General features: G+C 32.2%; 2 protein-coding genes across 2 annotated transcripts; one reads left to right on the top strand and one right to left on the bottom strand.

The window, feature by feature from the left end:
- The first annotated feature begins 4249 nt into the window (after positions 1-4249).
- On the top strand, positions 4250-6375 carry LOC123653972 (probable tRNA (uracil-O(2)-)-methyltransferase). The gene is made up of 4 exons (XM_045589940.1): positions 4250-4766; positions 4851-5035; positions 5107-5337; positions 5426-6375. The coding sequence occupies exons 1-4, from the start codon at positions 4313-4315 to the stop codon at positions 6296-6298; spliced, it is 1743 nt and encodes a 580-aa protein (XP_045445896.1). The 5' UTR covers positions 4250-4312; the 3' UTR covers positions 6299-6375.
- Positions 6376-6389: 14 nt separating this feature from the next.
- Positions 6390-8563, bottom strand: LOC123653974 (peroxisomal targeting signal 1 receptor). The gene has a single exon (XM_045589941.1). The coding sequence runs from the start codon at positions 8158-8160 to the stop codon at positions 6553-6555; it is 1608 nt and encodes a 535-aa protein (XP_045445897.1). The 5' UTR covers positions 8161-8563; the 3' UTR covers positions 6390-6552.
- Positions 8564-12308: the final 3745 nt, after the last annotated feature.

Raw genomic sequence — 12308 nt, forward strand, 5'->3', positions numbered from 1 at the left:
AAATCTTTGACATATTCTTTTTCCCTCCCTAATTATAACCCGTTTACCGCCTGAGTCGGATTTTATCCGACAAAAAATTTCGGGCTTATTCCGCTTGAGTCGGATTTATCCGACACAAAACCCTGTGTATTATATATTCAATTTCTAAACGTATTATGATGTTATAGCCTAAAATAGATTTTTTTTTTCGAAAGTTTATCTATTCAACCTTTTAATTAGTGTTACAATTCAGATTTACTATATCAAGAAACAAAATAAAATACTATTTTAATTAAGGTAAATTTACTAATATTATCCCGGAGAAAGTGTATTGACTTCCAACGCCTATGTCGTATTGTATTTATCCGACAGTAGTGATGGACTTAATGTTTGTTAGAACTTATAAGTTATGGAATATTCATAAATAAAAATATTATATTAAATACCAAGTTATTGAATAAAAAAAGTACATTAAGTATGTAATTGTTATTTAATAACGTGTTGTTTTTGCTCAGTGTAAATCTATATTTTGTAAGAAATTAGCGATTTAGTTATTTTTTACCGACAACTATAAATGCTAATTCCCATCCCTAGACTGAGTCCTTTTCGCCAGTATAGCCAGCACATGGCCAGCGCCTGCGTCGGATAAATACGACCGTTCATGAAGTCACAACCGTATGGAATTTCCCATTAGTGTTGCGCGTGTTTTTGTTATATAGTAGTGAGTTAGTAAGTTTTACGTTCGTGTTTTAAAAATTGAAATTTACCATGACGACTGCTGAAGATCAACTAGTCATATTTTGAATATACGTCGGTTGCACTAGCGCCGTCGCCGTGATAACACGTGCACACTTTATGATTAGTTCTTTGTTAGTGTCTAGTAGTTGTCGATGATTTATTTATTTTTTATTTATTTATTCTTAATGTACACCGAAATACAGACACAAATAAAGAAAGATACAATAGAAGATGTACAAAGGCGATCTTATTGCTAAATAGCGATTTCTTCCAGATAACCTTTGGGTACTGGACACGATACAGTAGCAGCGGTTAAGGTGTGCACAAATTAAGGTTATATAAATAAGTAAATATGTTAGTATATATAATATATAATTCACATATACACACACATACATACATACACACATATAACATACACATACATAACTACATTGAGACATTCATATATTTACATAATAATATGCATAAAATAATTGTGTTTGCTCGCAAACGAAAAAAAAACCGACTTCAATTACATCGACGAGTAATACAACGTAGATCGACGAAAAAATAGTCAAGTAACTTCGCGTTATCAAAGATTACTCAAAAAGTAGTTATCAGATCTCAATAAAATTTATATGTGACCACATGATAAACATCAGCTTTCGATTAAATTAAAAATTATCAAAATCGGTATACCCAGTAAAAAGTTATTGCGGATTTTCGAGAGTTTCCCTCGATTTATCTGGGATCCCATCATCAGATCCTGGTTTCATTATCCAAACTAGGGATATCCCCTTTCCAATAAAAAAAGAATTATCAAAATCGGTACATCCAGTAGAAAGTTATGCGGTATAATACAACGTAGGTCGACGAAAAAAGCGTCAAGTAAAAACGCATTATTAGATGGGTATAACTCGAAAAGTAGTTGTTAGATCTCAAATAAATTTAAATGGGACCAATTGGCACACACCACCTTTCGATTAAAACAAAATTTGTCGAAATCGGTCTACGCGGTCAAAAGTTCTGATGTAACATACATAAAAAAAAAATACAGTCGAATTGGGAACCTCCTCCTTTTTTGGAAGTCGGTTAAAAATAATTAGATACATAAAAAAATACATTAACAAATAATTATTTACTAACAATAATATATATACATATATACACACATATATATATATATATATATATATATATATATATATATATATATATATATATATATATATATATATATATATCAATCATCATACAAATAAATGTTATTAACGATAGGTAGATAGAAAATGTTTTTTAACACGTCGTTTAAAAATATCAATCGACTCTGCTTGGCGAGTGTCTCGCGGGAGGGCATTCCACAGTTTTACAGCCTTAACACAAAAAGATCCGCTGTAACATTGACTGTGCGATATTAGGATGTTTAAGTCTGTTGTCACCCTGAAAACGAAGGCTTAACGTACCAGGTACGTCCGAGCCAAGAAAAGTAAAACATTTTTTTAGGTATGGGGGAGTAGTGGAATGGAAAAGGATAGAGTAGAGAAAAGATAGAAGACGAGATGATGTTATACGACGACGCAGAACTAATAAATATAGGTTTAAAGAACTTTATTTCTCATAACAATTTAACATTCACTTAAAATGAAATATATTGCAGAAATCAAATAATGCTATTTGTAGTAGTGGCAATTCAACGGAGAGTGATATTGAATTATAGTGGTACTTAATAAATAAATTAAACCTTTGATTAAAATTTTGTAATTTTTATTTTTTTTTCAATACTTTGTTTATCGATAACTATACTTTACAACACTATGCATAATTGTACCTAAAGGTTGCTGGCACTACAGGCACTTCACGCGAATTATGACATGGCGGTTAAAGGGTTAAAGGCTTTTATTTTTTTCCACTTAAAAACTTGGTAGCTCGCTTTTGACAATTGTAGGATGGGAATTTCATCGATTTTTTATTAAAAATAATTGATTATTTTCTTTTTAAGGTATATCGATTAGTAAGAACTCAATTTAAGAGAATTGGAAACAAATAATAATCAATTCAATAAAAAACTTCGCCTAACCTGTAATAAGGCCGCCTGTTGCAACTGATGCAAATTCTTTTTTTAAATATCATTTGTTATGCTGTTAAAACCTTGTATTAGTGTGCGAAAGTGTAAATAAATAATAAATAAATACAAAGAATATTTCGATTTCAGCTGGCCTTTTTTAGATCACCTAAAGTAATTAATTAATACATAGGTGGGAGATGCCATGTATTTAATACTAAAAAAATTAAATAATTAGATTTTGGGATTCCGTACCTCAAAAAACAAAAAAACGGAACCCTCATGGGAGCACTTTGTTGTCCGTTTGTCTATCAAGACCCCTTTCCTCAGGAACGCGTAGAGGTATTAAGCCGAAAATCATATCAAATACTCAGGTCTACTGACCCTTGGAGTTGTAAAAAAATCAAATTTTAAAACCAACGCAATCAAAAGATACAGCCTGTTGGAGCCAGTGCCCTGTGCCGCAGTGGTTAGGGAAAACTGGTACCCGTTGCTGGTTAATGAAATGGACTGTATTTCTTCGTATCGTATATTGTTGTTTAAATTATAAAAATATATAAAGCTATGGACGGATTGGCGTCGCAAATAAAACAATTGAATTCGTCGCCGCTGCGCTCGGCTCGCACCTTCGCCGGTCCTCCCCGCTACCTCCCGTCGCCCGCGCCCCACGTGATTATCAGATCCGCACGTACTCTAACACAGCTATTTATGCTGCAAACTTTCGACACTCACCAAGGAATCAAAACCTACAGAGTCCTTTCTGTGAACTCAGAATTCTGAAATTTGGTACAATGTAACTTCTTATAGCACAGATAACAAAAATTGCGAAAAGCATAAATTTTTAGCTAAATCATATAATAAAATTAATTTTAATAATTTTAACCCTCGGTGCGCGAGTCCCACTTGCACTACTGGTTATTTTTTTTAACATCGATCATAGTGAGAATCGATTTTTAATATTTCGATAATTAACTATAAAATATCGATTGTGAAAAAAAAAACGATTATTATAAAAATCGATTTTTCCCTGACTGATTGTCATTGGGTAATGGGTAATTGTCAATTTGGACAATTTGTCAGTTGTCACCTCTACAGGCTACACAATGCTACTGCTTTGTTGTTTTAGATTACATAAATAAAGCTACATGATACGTACCCAAAATTACGTTAGTTGGTCTATGGGTTACAGGCTAACTATAATACCTGCTACATATTTCTACTTTCTACGACCCTCAAAAGTTTATTGATGCCGTATTCTCAACCACACCGACTAATTTCCTTTGTATCTTCTCCAGTCTATTCTATGTGATATTGGTGAAATCCAACAAGTCTAAACTCTACAGTTATTTAAGCAAGTTATTTTACTCTGACAGTTATACACATGTTTTTACTTGGTGTTTACCAAGTTTTTACTCGTTGAAAGTTAAAAGCCAAATTAATTTATTACTTAAATATGTTTATTTTTTATCCAAGTACTTTGATGTAGACTTGTTAGTAATTATAGAATGTATAAAGTTTGATTATTGTCTTAAATAATCGTTTTAAAAGACAATGGACTTAAGTCCAAGTTATCAAATAAAATATTCCTCGTTTTGGCAATCTATTAATATATTAATAACAAAACCTCATGTAGTTAGTAAAAGGTTATGGGGTTGCACAATATTAAGTAGATATTTTGTAAGAAATCATTATGATTGTTGGGAAAATATATTAAAAGCTTCTAGATTTACATCAGAAAATAAAAACCAGTACTTGGGTATTATCTTAGAAAAAGCAGGAATTGAAGTAATTGAAGAATGTGAGACTGAATATGAAATTATATTGGTACAACTTTTTCCGAAGAGCTATATGGAATCAAATGCATTTCAAATTATATATAAAAATAAATCAGAAGCACGAGTAACATTTATTGATGTGACCCCTGAAGAGAACGAGCAAAACCTGTGTCCAACATTTTCATATAGCTTATCTTTACGAGATGGCCGGGTTGTACTAGAATCTCTTGGTAAGTCATTAAAATAATTTTTCTGTTGCCAATATGTTTTCTATTTTACAAATATACAAGTTATTTTGGTATTGTTTTTTACAGACACATTGTCAAAGTCTTATGAGTGGTTGATAAATACTGTGCTACCTCAAGTTATCAAATGGTGTGATGAAATTTCTACTAAACAAACCCAAATATGTAATGGATCTTTAACATTGGTATCAAATGAAAAGTATTATATAAAATATAATGACCTTAAACAAAGATATGGCAAAGAAATGGTCAAAGTTTGTATCTCTCTCTACTTATTGTATGCTCTATTTCATATTTATTTTTAATTATTAATATTTAATTTAAGATTTGGCCAGAATGTACAGACCCAACAAAGTTTGTATATGAAGATGTAGCTATTGCTACATATTTGCTGCTGTTGTGGCAGTATGACAGAAAACCACAAACATTCGTAGATATTGGATGCGGCAATGGCTTGCTCGTTTTTATTCTGACAATGGAAGGCCATACTGGATATGGAGTTGATGTTAGGAAAAGAAAAATATGGGATTTGTATCCTGATAACATTAAGTTAAAAGTAAGAGTTGCTTCACATTCTAATATTTCTTAATATAAGCAAAAGTATATTTCTTTTGAGTGATGATATAAACCTTTTTGTTTTTTAGGAATCAACAGTAACTCCTTTAAATATGCATATTTTTTCTAATGTTGATTGGATAATAGGAAATCACTCAGATGAATTAACTCCATGGATACCTGTCATTGCCGCACAAAGTTGTTACAAATGTAATTTTTTCCTTCTACCATGTTGTACATATAATTTTGATGGCACAAAGTATCAAAGACAAAATTCATCAAAAAGCCAGTATACTGAATACCTTGAATATGTTAAAGAGCTGTGTGAAAATTGTGGTTTTGAAGTAGAAATAGACAGACTTAAGATACCAAGCACAAAGAGAATATGTTTAATAGGTAGAACAAGAACTTATATTGAGGATGAACATGAGAATTATATTTATAAAATTAAAAATATGATAAGTGAACAAATAGGATTAAGTGATAAAAATGAAGTAGATATAGATAACAACACTAAGGATATCAAAACTAGAGATCCTGTTGAGAAAGTGAGGAACTGTACTCAATTAGATAAAAATGTAACTGAGTCTATAATAAAATGTATTTCAAAGTATTTGCTTGAAGGATGTGAGTTGGAGGCCACTTGGTCAAAAGGTAAGAAAGCTCCATTACAAGAACTTGTTAATCTTATACCACATGAAAAATTAAGAGCTTTAAAGTCAGAATGTGGAGGCCTACAAACTCTACTAAGGAACAATCATCATATCTTTGATGTACAAAATGGCTGTGTAAGTCTAAGGTATCCTAGAACAATGAATGAAGTAAAGAGTCATACTAAGAGAAAGAAAAATGTTGATAATTTAAAAATGCAAGTTAGAACGTGTTGGTTTTATAACAATCACCCACAAGGGTGTCCTTTAAACAGTGAGGTTTGTAGTTTTCTACATGCAAAAATAGTATAATATACCTAAAATATAATGTACCTAACATTATATTTTAGATAGCTAAAACATTTTTTTTAAATTGTAATTATATAAAAATTAAACAAAAGTATTAATTGAAAATTTTATTAAACCCCTAATTTTCCAGAAAAGTATAAAAAAATACATAAAATATCGCTGACATCAAAACAATAGTAACAGAATAATTAATATTGCCCACTGCCTCTAAACTATCACAATAAGAAATGCTTACAAATTTACATTATGTATGTTCTTCAAGAATCAACTTCAAAAAACTTATTTAATTCGCTTAAGTTTCTCTCATCAACTAACTTTGCTACATCATGCTCTCCCATAAATGAGCACACCATCCTTAAAGTAGTCCAAATTGTTGAAGAACTTGTATCAGTAGATGATGCATTTGGATGCATACTTTTTGCTTTATATTGCTGATTTAAAGCAACCAAGAAATGTTCTGCTGCTTGTTTGTGAGCACCTAAATTCATACATGTTATACCAACATTGTACCTAGCTCTGATAAAACCAGGTTCTAAGTTTAAAGCTTCATGGTATGCTTCAACAGCCTCTTCTGATTTGTCACTATTAGCTAGAGTTGCACCGAGTCTATTCCAAAGTTTTGCATTATCTGAAGATACCATTAAAGCTGCTTTAAAACAATCTACAGCTTTATCATATTGTTGGTTGATATTGAATATGACACCAAGGGCATTTTGAACATCTGCATCTATCTGTGAAGGACTCATTTGTGCAGCTTTTAAATACAATGATGTCACATATGCCTCTAATTCCTTCAAATTCATTTTTTGAGCATTGATGTCTTGTGGGCAAATGTCACTGTATTTAGGACTGGCTTTTAACCAATCCAGTAAAGTCAAATATGCATATTTACCCATATTTTCATTAGTATAAGCTGCGGCTAAAGTAATATAAGCCTCTAGTTGTCGAGGATCTAATTCTAATGATTTTTTCAAAGCAGTAATCGCTAATGGATCTTGTTCATTTTCTGCTTGTGTGGTTCCTAAAAGAAACCAAACTTCAGCGGAATCAGGTTGCTGTTGTGCAGCAGCTTCAAAACAAAGTACAGCACCAGGAATATCACCCATTTTTAATTTTTCCTTACCTATTTCCAGAGCACTTTTGTTCTCTAACATTACATTACCTTCAGTAAATGAGTATTCTTTAGCTATTCCATTAGCTGTTTCATTGTTCCAATAATCTTCCACATCACTTAGCTTAGCCCATTCATCTTTATATTTTTCAGCCATTTCTTCTACTATTTCATCTTTAGTCATTTGCTTCTGTTGTCCTTCTAATGTCTCATTTAAGTTTAATTCCCCTGCACTAATTCTTTTCATAAATGACATAAACTGATTGTATGCCAGCTCATCATCTTCATTAACGCTATTGACATACTCTTGTGCTTTAGCTTTAACATCTGTATTTGATGTCATTTGCAAATTTTCTTCATTTATATATTGGATCTGTAAGTTCGAAGATGTATGTGGCTGCATTAAAGGTTGGTATGGTACGCCAAATTGTCTCATAGGAGCAGTCAATGAAGTAGAAGGACCTGCAAGCCATGGAGCAGATCTCTGTGTATATATATTTGATTTACTGCTTGTTGTAGGTAGTGGTACAGCTTTTGAAATTTTGGTTTTCTCCACCTCGGGCATGTTGTTAAGCAAGGCATTCATATTAAAAGTTTGAGGAACTTGGGAATTTTGAGATATAAACTCATTAACAAACCTGTCCGCTTGGGACAATTTCTGTGCGGCAGATGCATCACGGCTTACAATATTCGTAAGTTGAACAAGGGAATTATTGCCTCCACAGTCACCACCGATTAGTTTGTTTATCGACATAACTAGAGTTTAAATTTAAACAACTATTGTGAGGTAAAGTGATCAACTTAATATAATTCCTTAAAAACAAATCTAAATGTTAATGTACAAAGGTCACGTTGAACTATAGCTGGGATACTATTTTCTTATAAAATGAAATACAGTTTATAAGGCAAGTCATAACAATCTTTAATCAAAGAGTATATAAAAGTATAAGATACGTAAATGTCAAATGTCAATGACTTTGGGCGCGTTCCACTAAAGACCCTCAACGCGATCAACCACGACCGCTGAAATTGCTGTTCCGCTCACGTAAAATACACCGGGGGCACTGTAGGTAAATTTTATAAGTGGAACGCATTTTTGGGCGCTGTCAAGTGTCAGTTGTGTGCTCGCAATATAGCGGTATGCAGCTGTGACGGTTGTGAGTATATTTCGCATGGATTGGAGTAAAACTTAATTCAAAATGGATTCCCAGGAATTTGTCATTGCGTTTTTGACTCTGCCGAATCGAGTAAAAGAATAGTGTTGGGTAGCACATGTACGATTTACTAAAAGGTTACGTTAGTAAGGTTCGAAATGTAATAGTACCAAACGTCAATCGCTATACGGACCTAATCGGACTAATCGTACACTGTAACAGTACTGTCAACTTGAACTACGTTCACCGCGGTCCGACGAGTTTTTATTGTACATCTATGTGTCCGAGTATCAGACTGTCCGATTGTCCGACTGTCCGAGATAATGTTATTCGTACGACGTTCGTGAACTCTAAAATGAAACAGCTATACAGCAGAACGGTACGAACGAACGATTAATTAATGTTGAATGTGTTAAGATAGTACGAGTTACATCGCGTGGCGCATTCTATCATTTCGCGTTTTAATATCTCTTTTTTAATCAAAGTTTTATAAACATAAGGTAAACTAATTCTTTTTACGTAAAAGTAATTTTCTTTTTGTTAGTTTTTATTTAGAGTACGTAAGTGAAAATTGAAAATTTTAGTGATTTAAAAACCCTTTTAAATACACTTTTACGTAAAAGGAATTTTCTTAACGTTATATTTATGGAAATCAAATAATGTCTATAATGAGGTTTGTTTTTTCATAATCGTATCTTTAGTGCTAGAAGACAAAAAAAATATCAAAATTATGAAAAAATAGTATTTCAACCTGTACACTGTTTTGTAGCCAGGTACTATAAGTACTAATAGTACTAATAAAGTGTACTAGTACATTTTTCAAATGGTACGAATAGAGTACGCATCTGACAACGTCCGATTAAGCCCAAGACCATAAGAGAACATTCACAATTTGACATTGTCAGTTGTTTTTTTTTTAAATTTCCGCCACGTTTGATGAAAGCCAACTCTGATCCACTATGTTTTCTGGGTGATGTGGTCGCTAACAGTCTTGTCAATTATTATCTCAGTGATCGCTCGCGATGACCACAGGCCTTAATAGCCTAATAAGTGGAACTATAGAAAGGGTGTTGCGGACGTTGTGGAAGTTGCGGTCGCTTAGTGGAACGCGCCCTATATGTCTCGGATTTGTCACCGAGTTTGACACGTCATTTTTTATCTATTGTATAATAGTTTTTTTTATATAGACACCAGCAGTTTATACTAAAGCTTACTCCAAATAATTCGTCTATATCTATATCTATCTATATATTATATCTATAAAAGCGAAAGGTCACTCATCACGAAATTTCCAAAACTATAACACCTACAAACTTGAAATTTGTCAGGTAGGCTCCATATAAGACGTAGGCATCCGCTAAGAACGGATTTTACGAAACTCTTAAAACGGGGGTTGGAAGTTTGTATGAAAGTCCTCTGTTTTTGAAGTAAGAGACTTGAAATGACATGGCCATTTTTGTATGGGCGTTCGAACTTAGTGTACATCGATGACTTTTGGTGTTATAGACTCGTTATAAACTCTATATAAAAAACCGAAAGGTCACTCATCACGAAATCTCCGAAACTATAAACCTACAAACTTGAAATTTGGCAGAGAGGTAGATTATAGTTAGTAGACGTCCGCAAAGAACGGATTTTGGGATATTCCACCGCTAAGAGGGTTTAATTGGGTTGATAGTTTGTATGAAACATACAGCAGTTACAAATTCGCCTGATAGGTTATTTATACTGAGCCTGAAAATAAAACTAAAAATGTGGTGTATAGAGAGAAAATTGACTTAACCTAAACATGTACTAAATATCATTGATAATTTGTTTATCAATGATACTTATTTTTTTTTTTTCTAAATATTCAATTAAATATGAAATAGCACTTAATTTCGTCACTACTTTTATTTACATATTGATTATTATTTTAACAATGAAAAAAATTGTTACTCTTAAATATCATTATTAAACTTGCATTCACACCACAAATTTTGTCTCCGCAGTTTACCGCAGGTTTGAATTTTACCCCAGATGACTAACTCGATTTGAAATCATATATGACAAAAAAAGAGCTTAAAATAGTTTAGTCTTATTTTAATACATTTATTAAAAAATTAGACACCGATTGGAACAAACATTCATTATTATTATTATTATTATTATATACTTTATTGCACTCAAAAAATAGATATAAAACATACAATAATAGAAAGGTTTATGGCAAAGGTGGACTTATCTCTGAAAGAGATTTCTTCCAGTCAACCCATGGTCATGAGTAAGTGTTTCATATAGCGAGGCAAACAGTGCAAGAAGTATTCATTCAGAAGAAAATAAAAAATAAATAATAAATATAAAAAAAAAACACCAAAGAAAAAATAAATAAAATAAAAGAATAAAATTTATATATATATACAAAAATGTAACATACTACATATTAACAAATACATATAAAGATACATACATACATATTCTATAATATACAGATGATTACACATTAGCTAGTGAAAGCAAGTGTTTCTTTAATTTATATTTAAAGGAAACAAGGGAAGGACTAGTTTGAATGACTCTTGGGAGTTTGTTCCATAGTATGGAGGCGCGTACCGAATAAGAATTTAACTTAAATTTTGTATTACATTTTGGTATGTCTAGCTTAGCTGTAATGCCAGAGCGCCTGGAACGAGTAGGAGAGGGCAGTAGGTGAAATCGGGATCGAAGATACGATGGAGCATTTGGATCGTGAAGGATATTTTATATTCATTCGCTCTTCATAGAAATTTAGTAAGATTCAACCGGTCAAAGTCTCCCCGTACCCGCCAATTTCTGCACTGTTTTGCTCTATGTTTGGATTTAGTTTTCTTACTTTCTTTATAAGAAAATTGTATACATATTGTACACCAATGCTAACTGTAATTTGTGTACTTTATGAATATTTATAATACTATTTGTCGAGGATACGTAAAATATGTATAAATTGCTTTCAAAAAAATATCCTATTTTCTTTCCCTCTTTGGATATTATTGTCCAAAAAATGTTGTTTTTAGTTTTATCGTTGCGTTGTTCATCTTCAATACTAATTTTGACTAGTTTTTCTAAATGAAATATGAATTGCAATTGCTTTACAAGTTGTAATTGAAATGTCCACCTTTTATACTTTTTATACCAGCTATTTTAAAGTATAAAAAATAAACTTGGCTGTATCACAATATTTTTCTTTTGCTGGTAAAGCTAGATATATACTAGTGGGAAACAGAATAAGTAAAATCTACGACAAATGTATCATAATACTATATTTTTCCGACATATTTTTGTACCAAGACCATTTTTTCTCTCTCTCTGAAACAAGTGCGATTTTATAATTGGTATACGCACAACTACAACACTTTTTATACAGTAAACTAGCTGACCCCGCAAACGTTTCTTTGCCATTTATGTTATTAACCCGCTTAACCCCCCCCCCCCCTTATAACTTAGGGGTATGAAAAATAGATGTTGACCGATTCTCAGACCTACCCGATATGCCCACAATATTTTATTAAAATCGGTCGAGCCGTTTCGGAGGAGTTCAATGTTTAACACCATGACACGAGAATTTTATATATTAGAATTAAAGCTTAGTTCATACTCTCCAAAATAATATAAACGTTTTTGTTCAAAGTGTAGAAACTTGGGAGTTATGAGTAAAAAACTACATCTCAAGTAGCGCGCGCATAGCGAATCATATTACGCGGAAGATGCGAGGTCAACGCCGTGCGGGCGATGC

Source organism: Melitaea cinxia, chromosome 5 (genome assembly GCF_905220565.1).
Source record: "Melitaea cinxia chromosome 5, ilMelCinx1.1, whole genome shotgun sequence".
In the NCBI taxonomy this organism is placed as follows: domain Eukaryota; kingdom Metazoa; phylum Arthropoda; class Insecta; order Lepidoptera; family Nymphalidae; genus Melitaea; species Melitaea cinxia.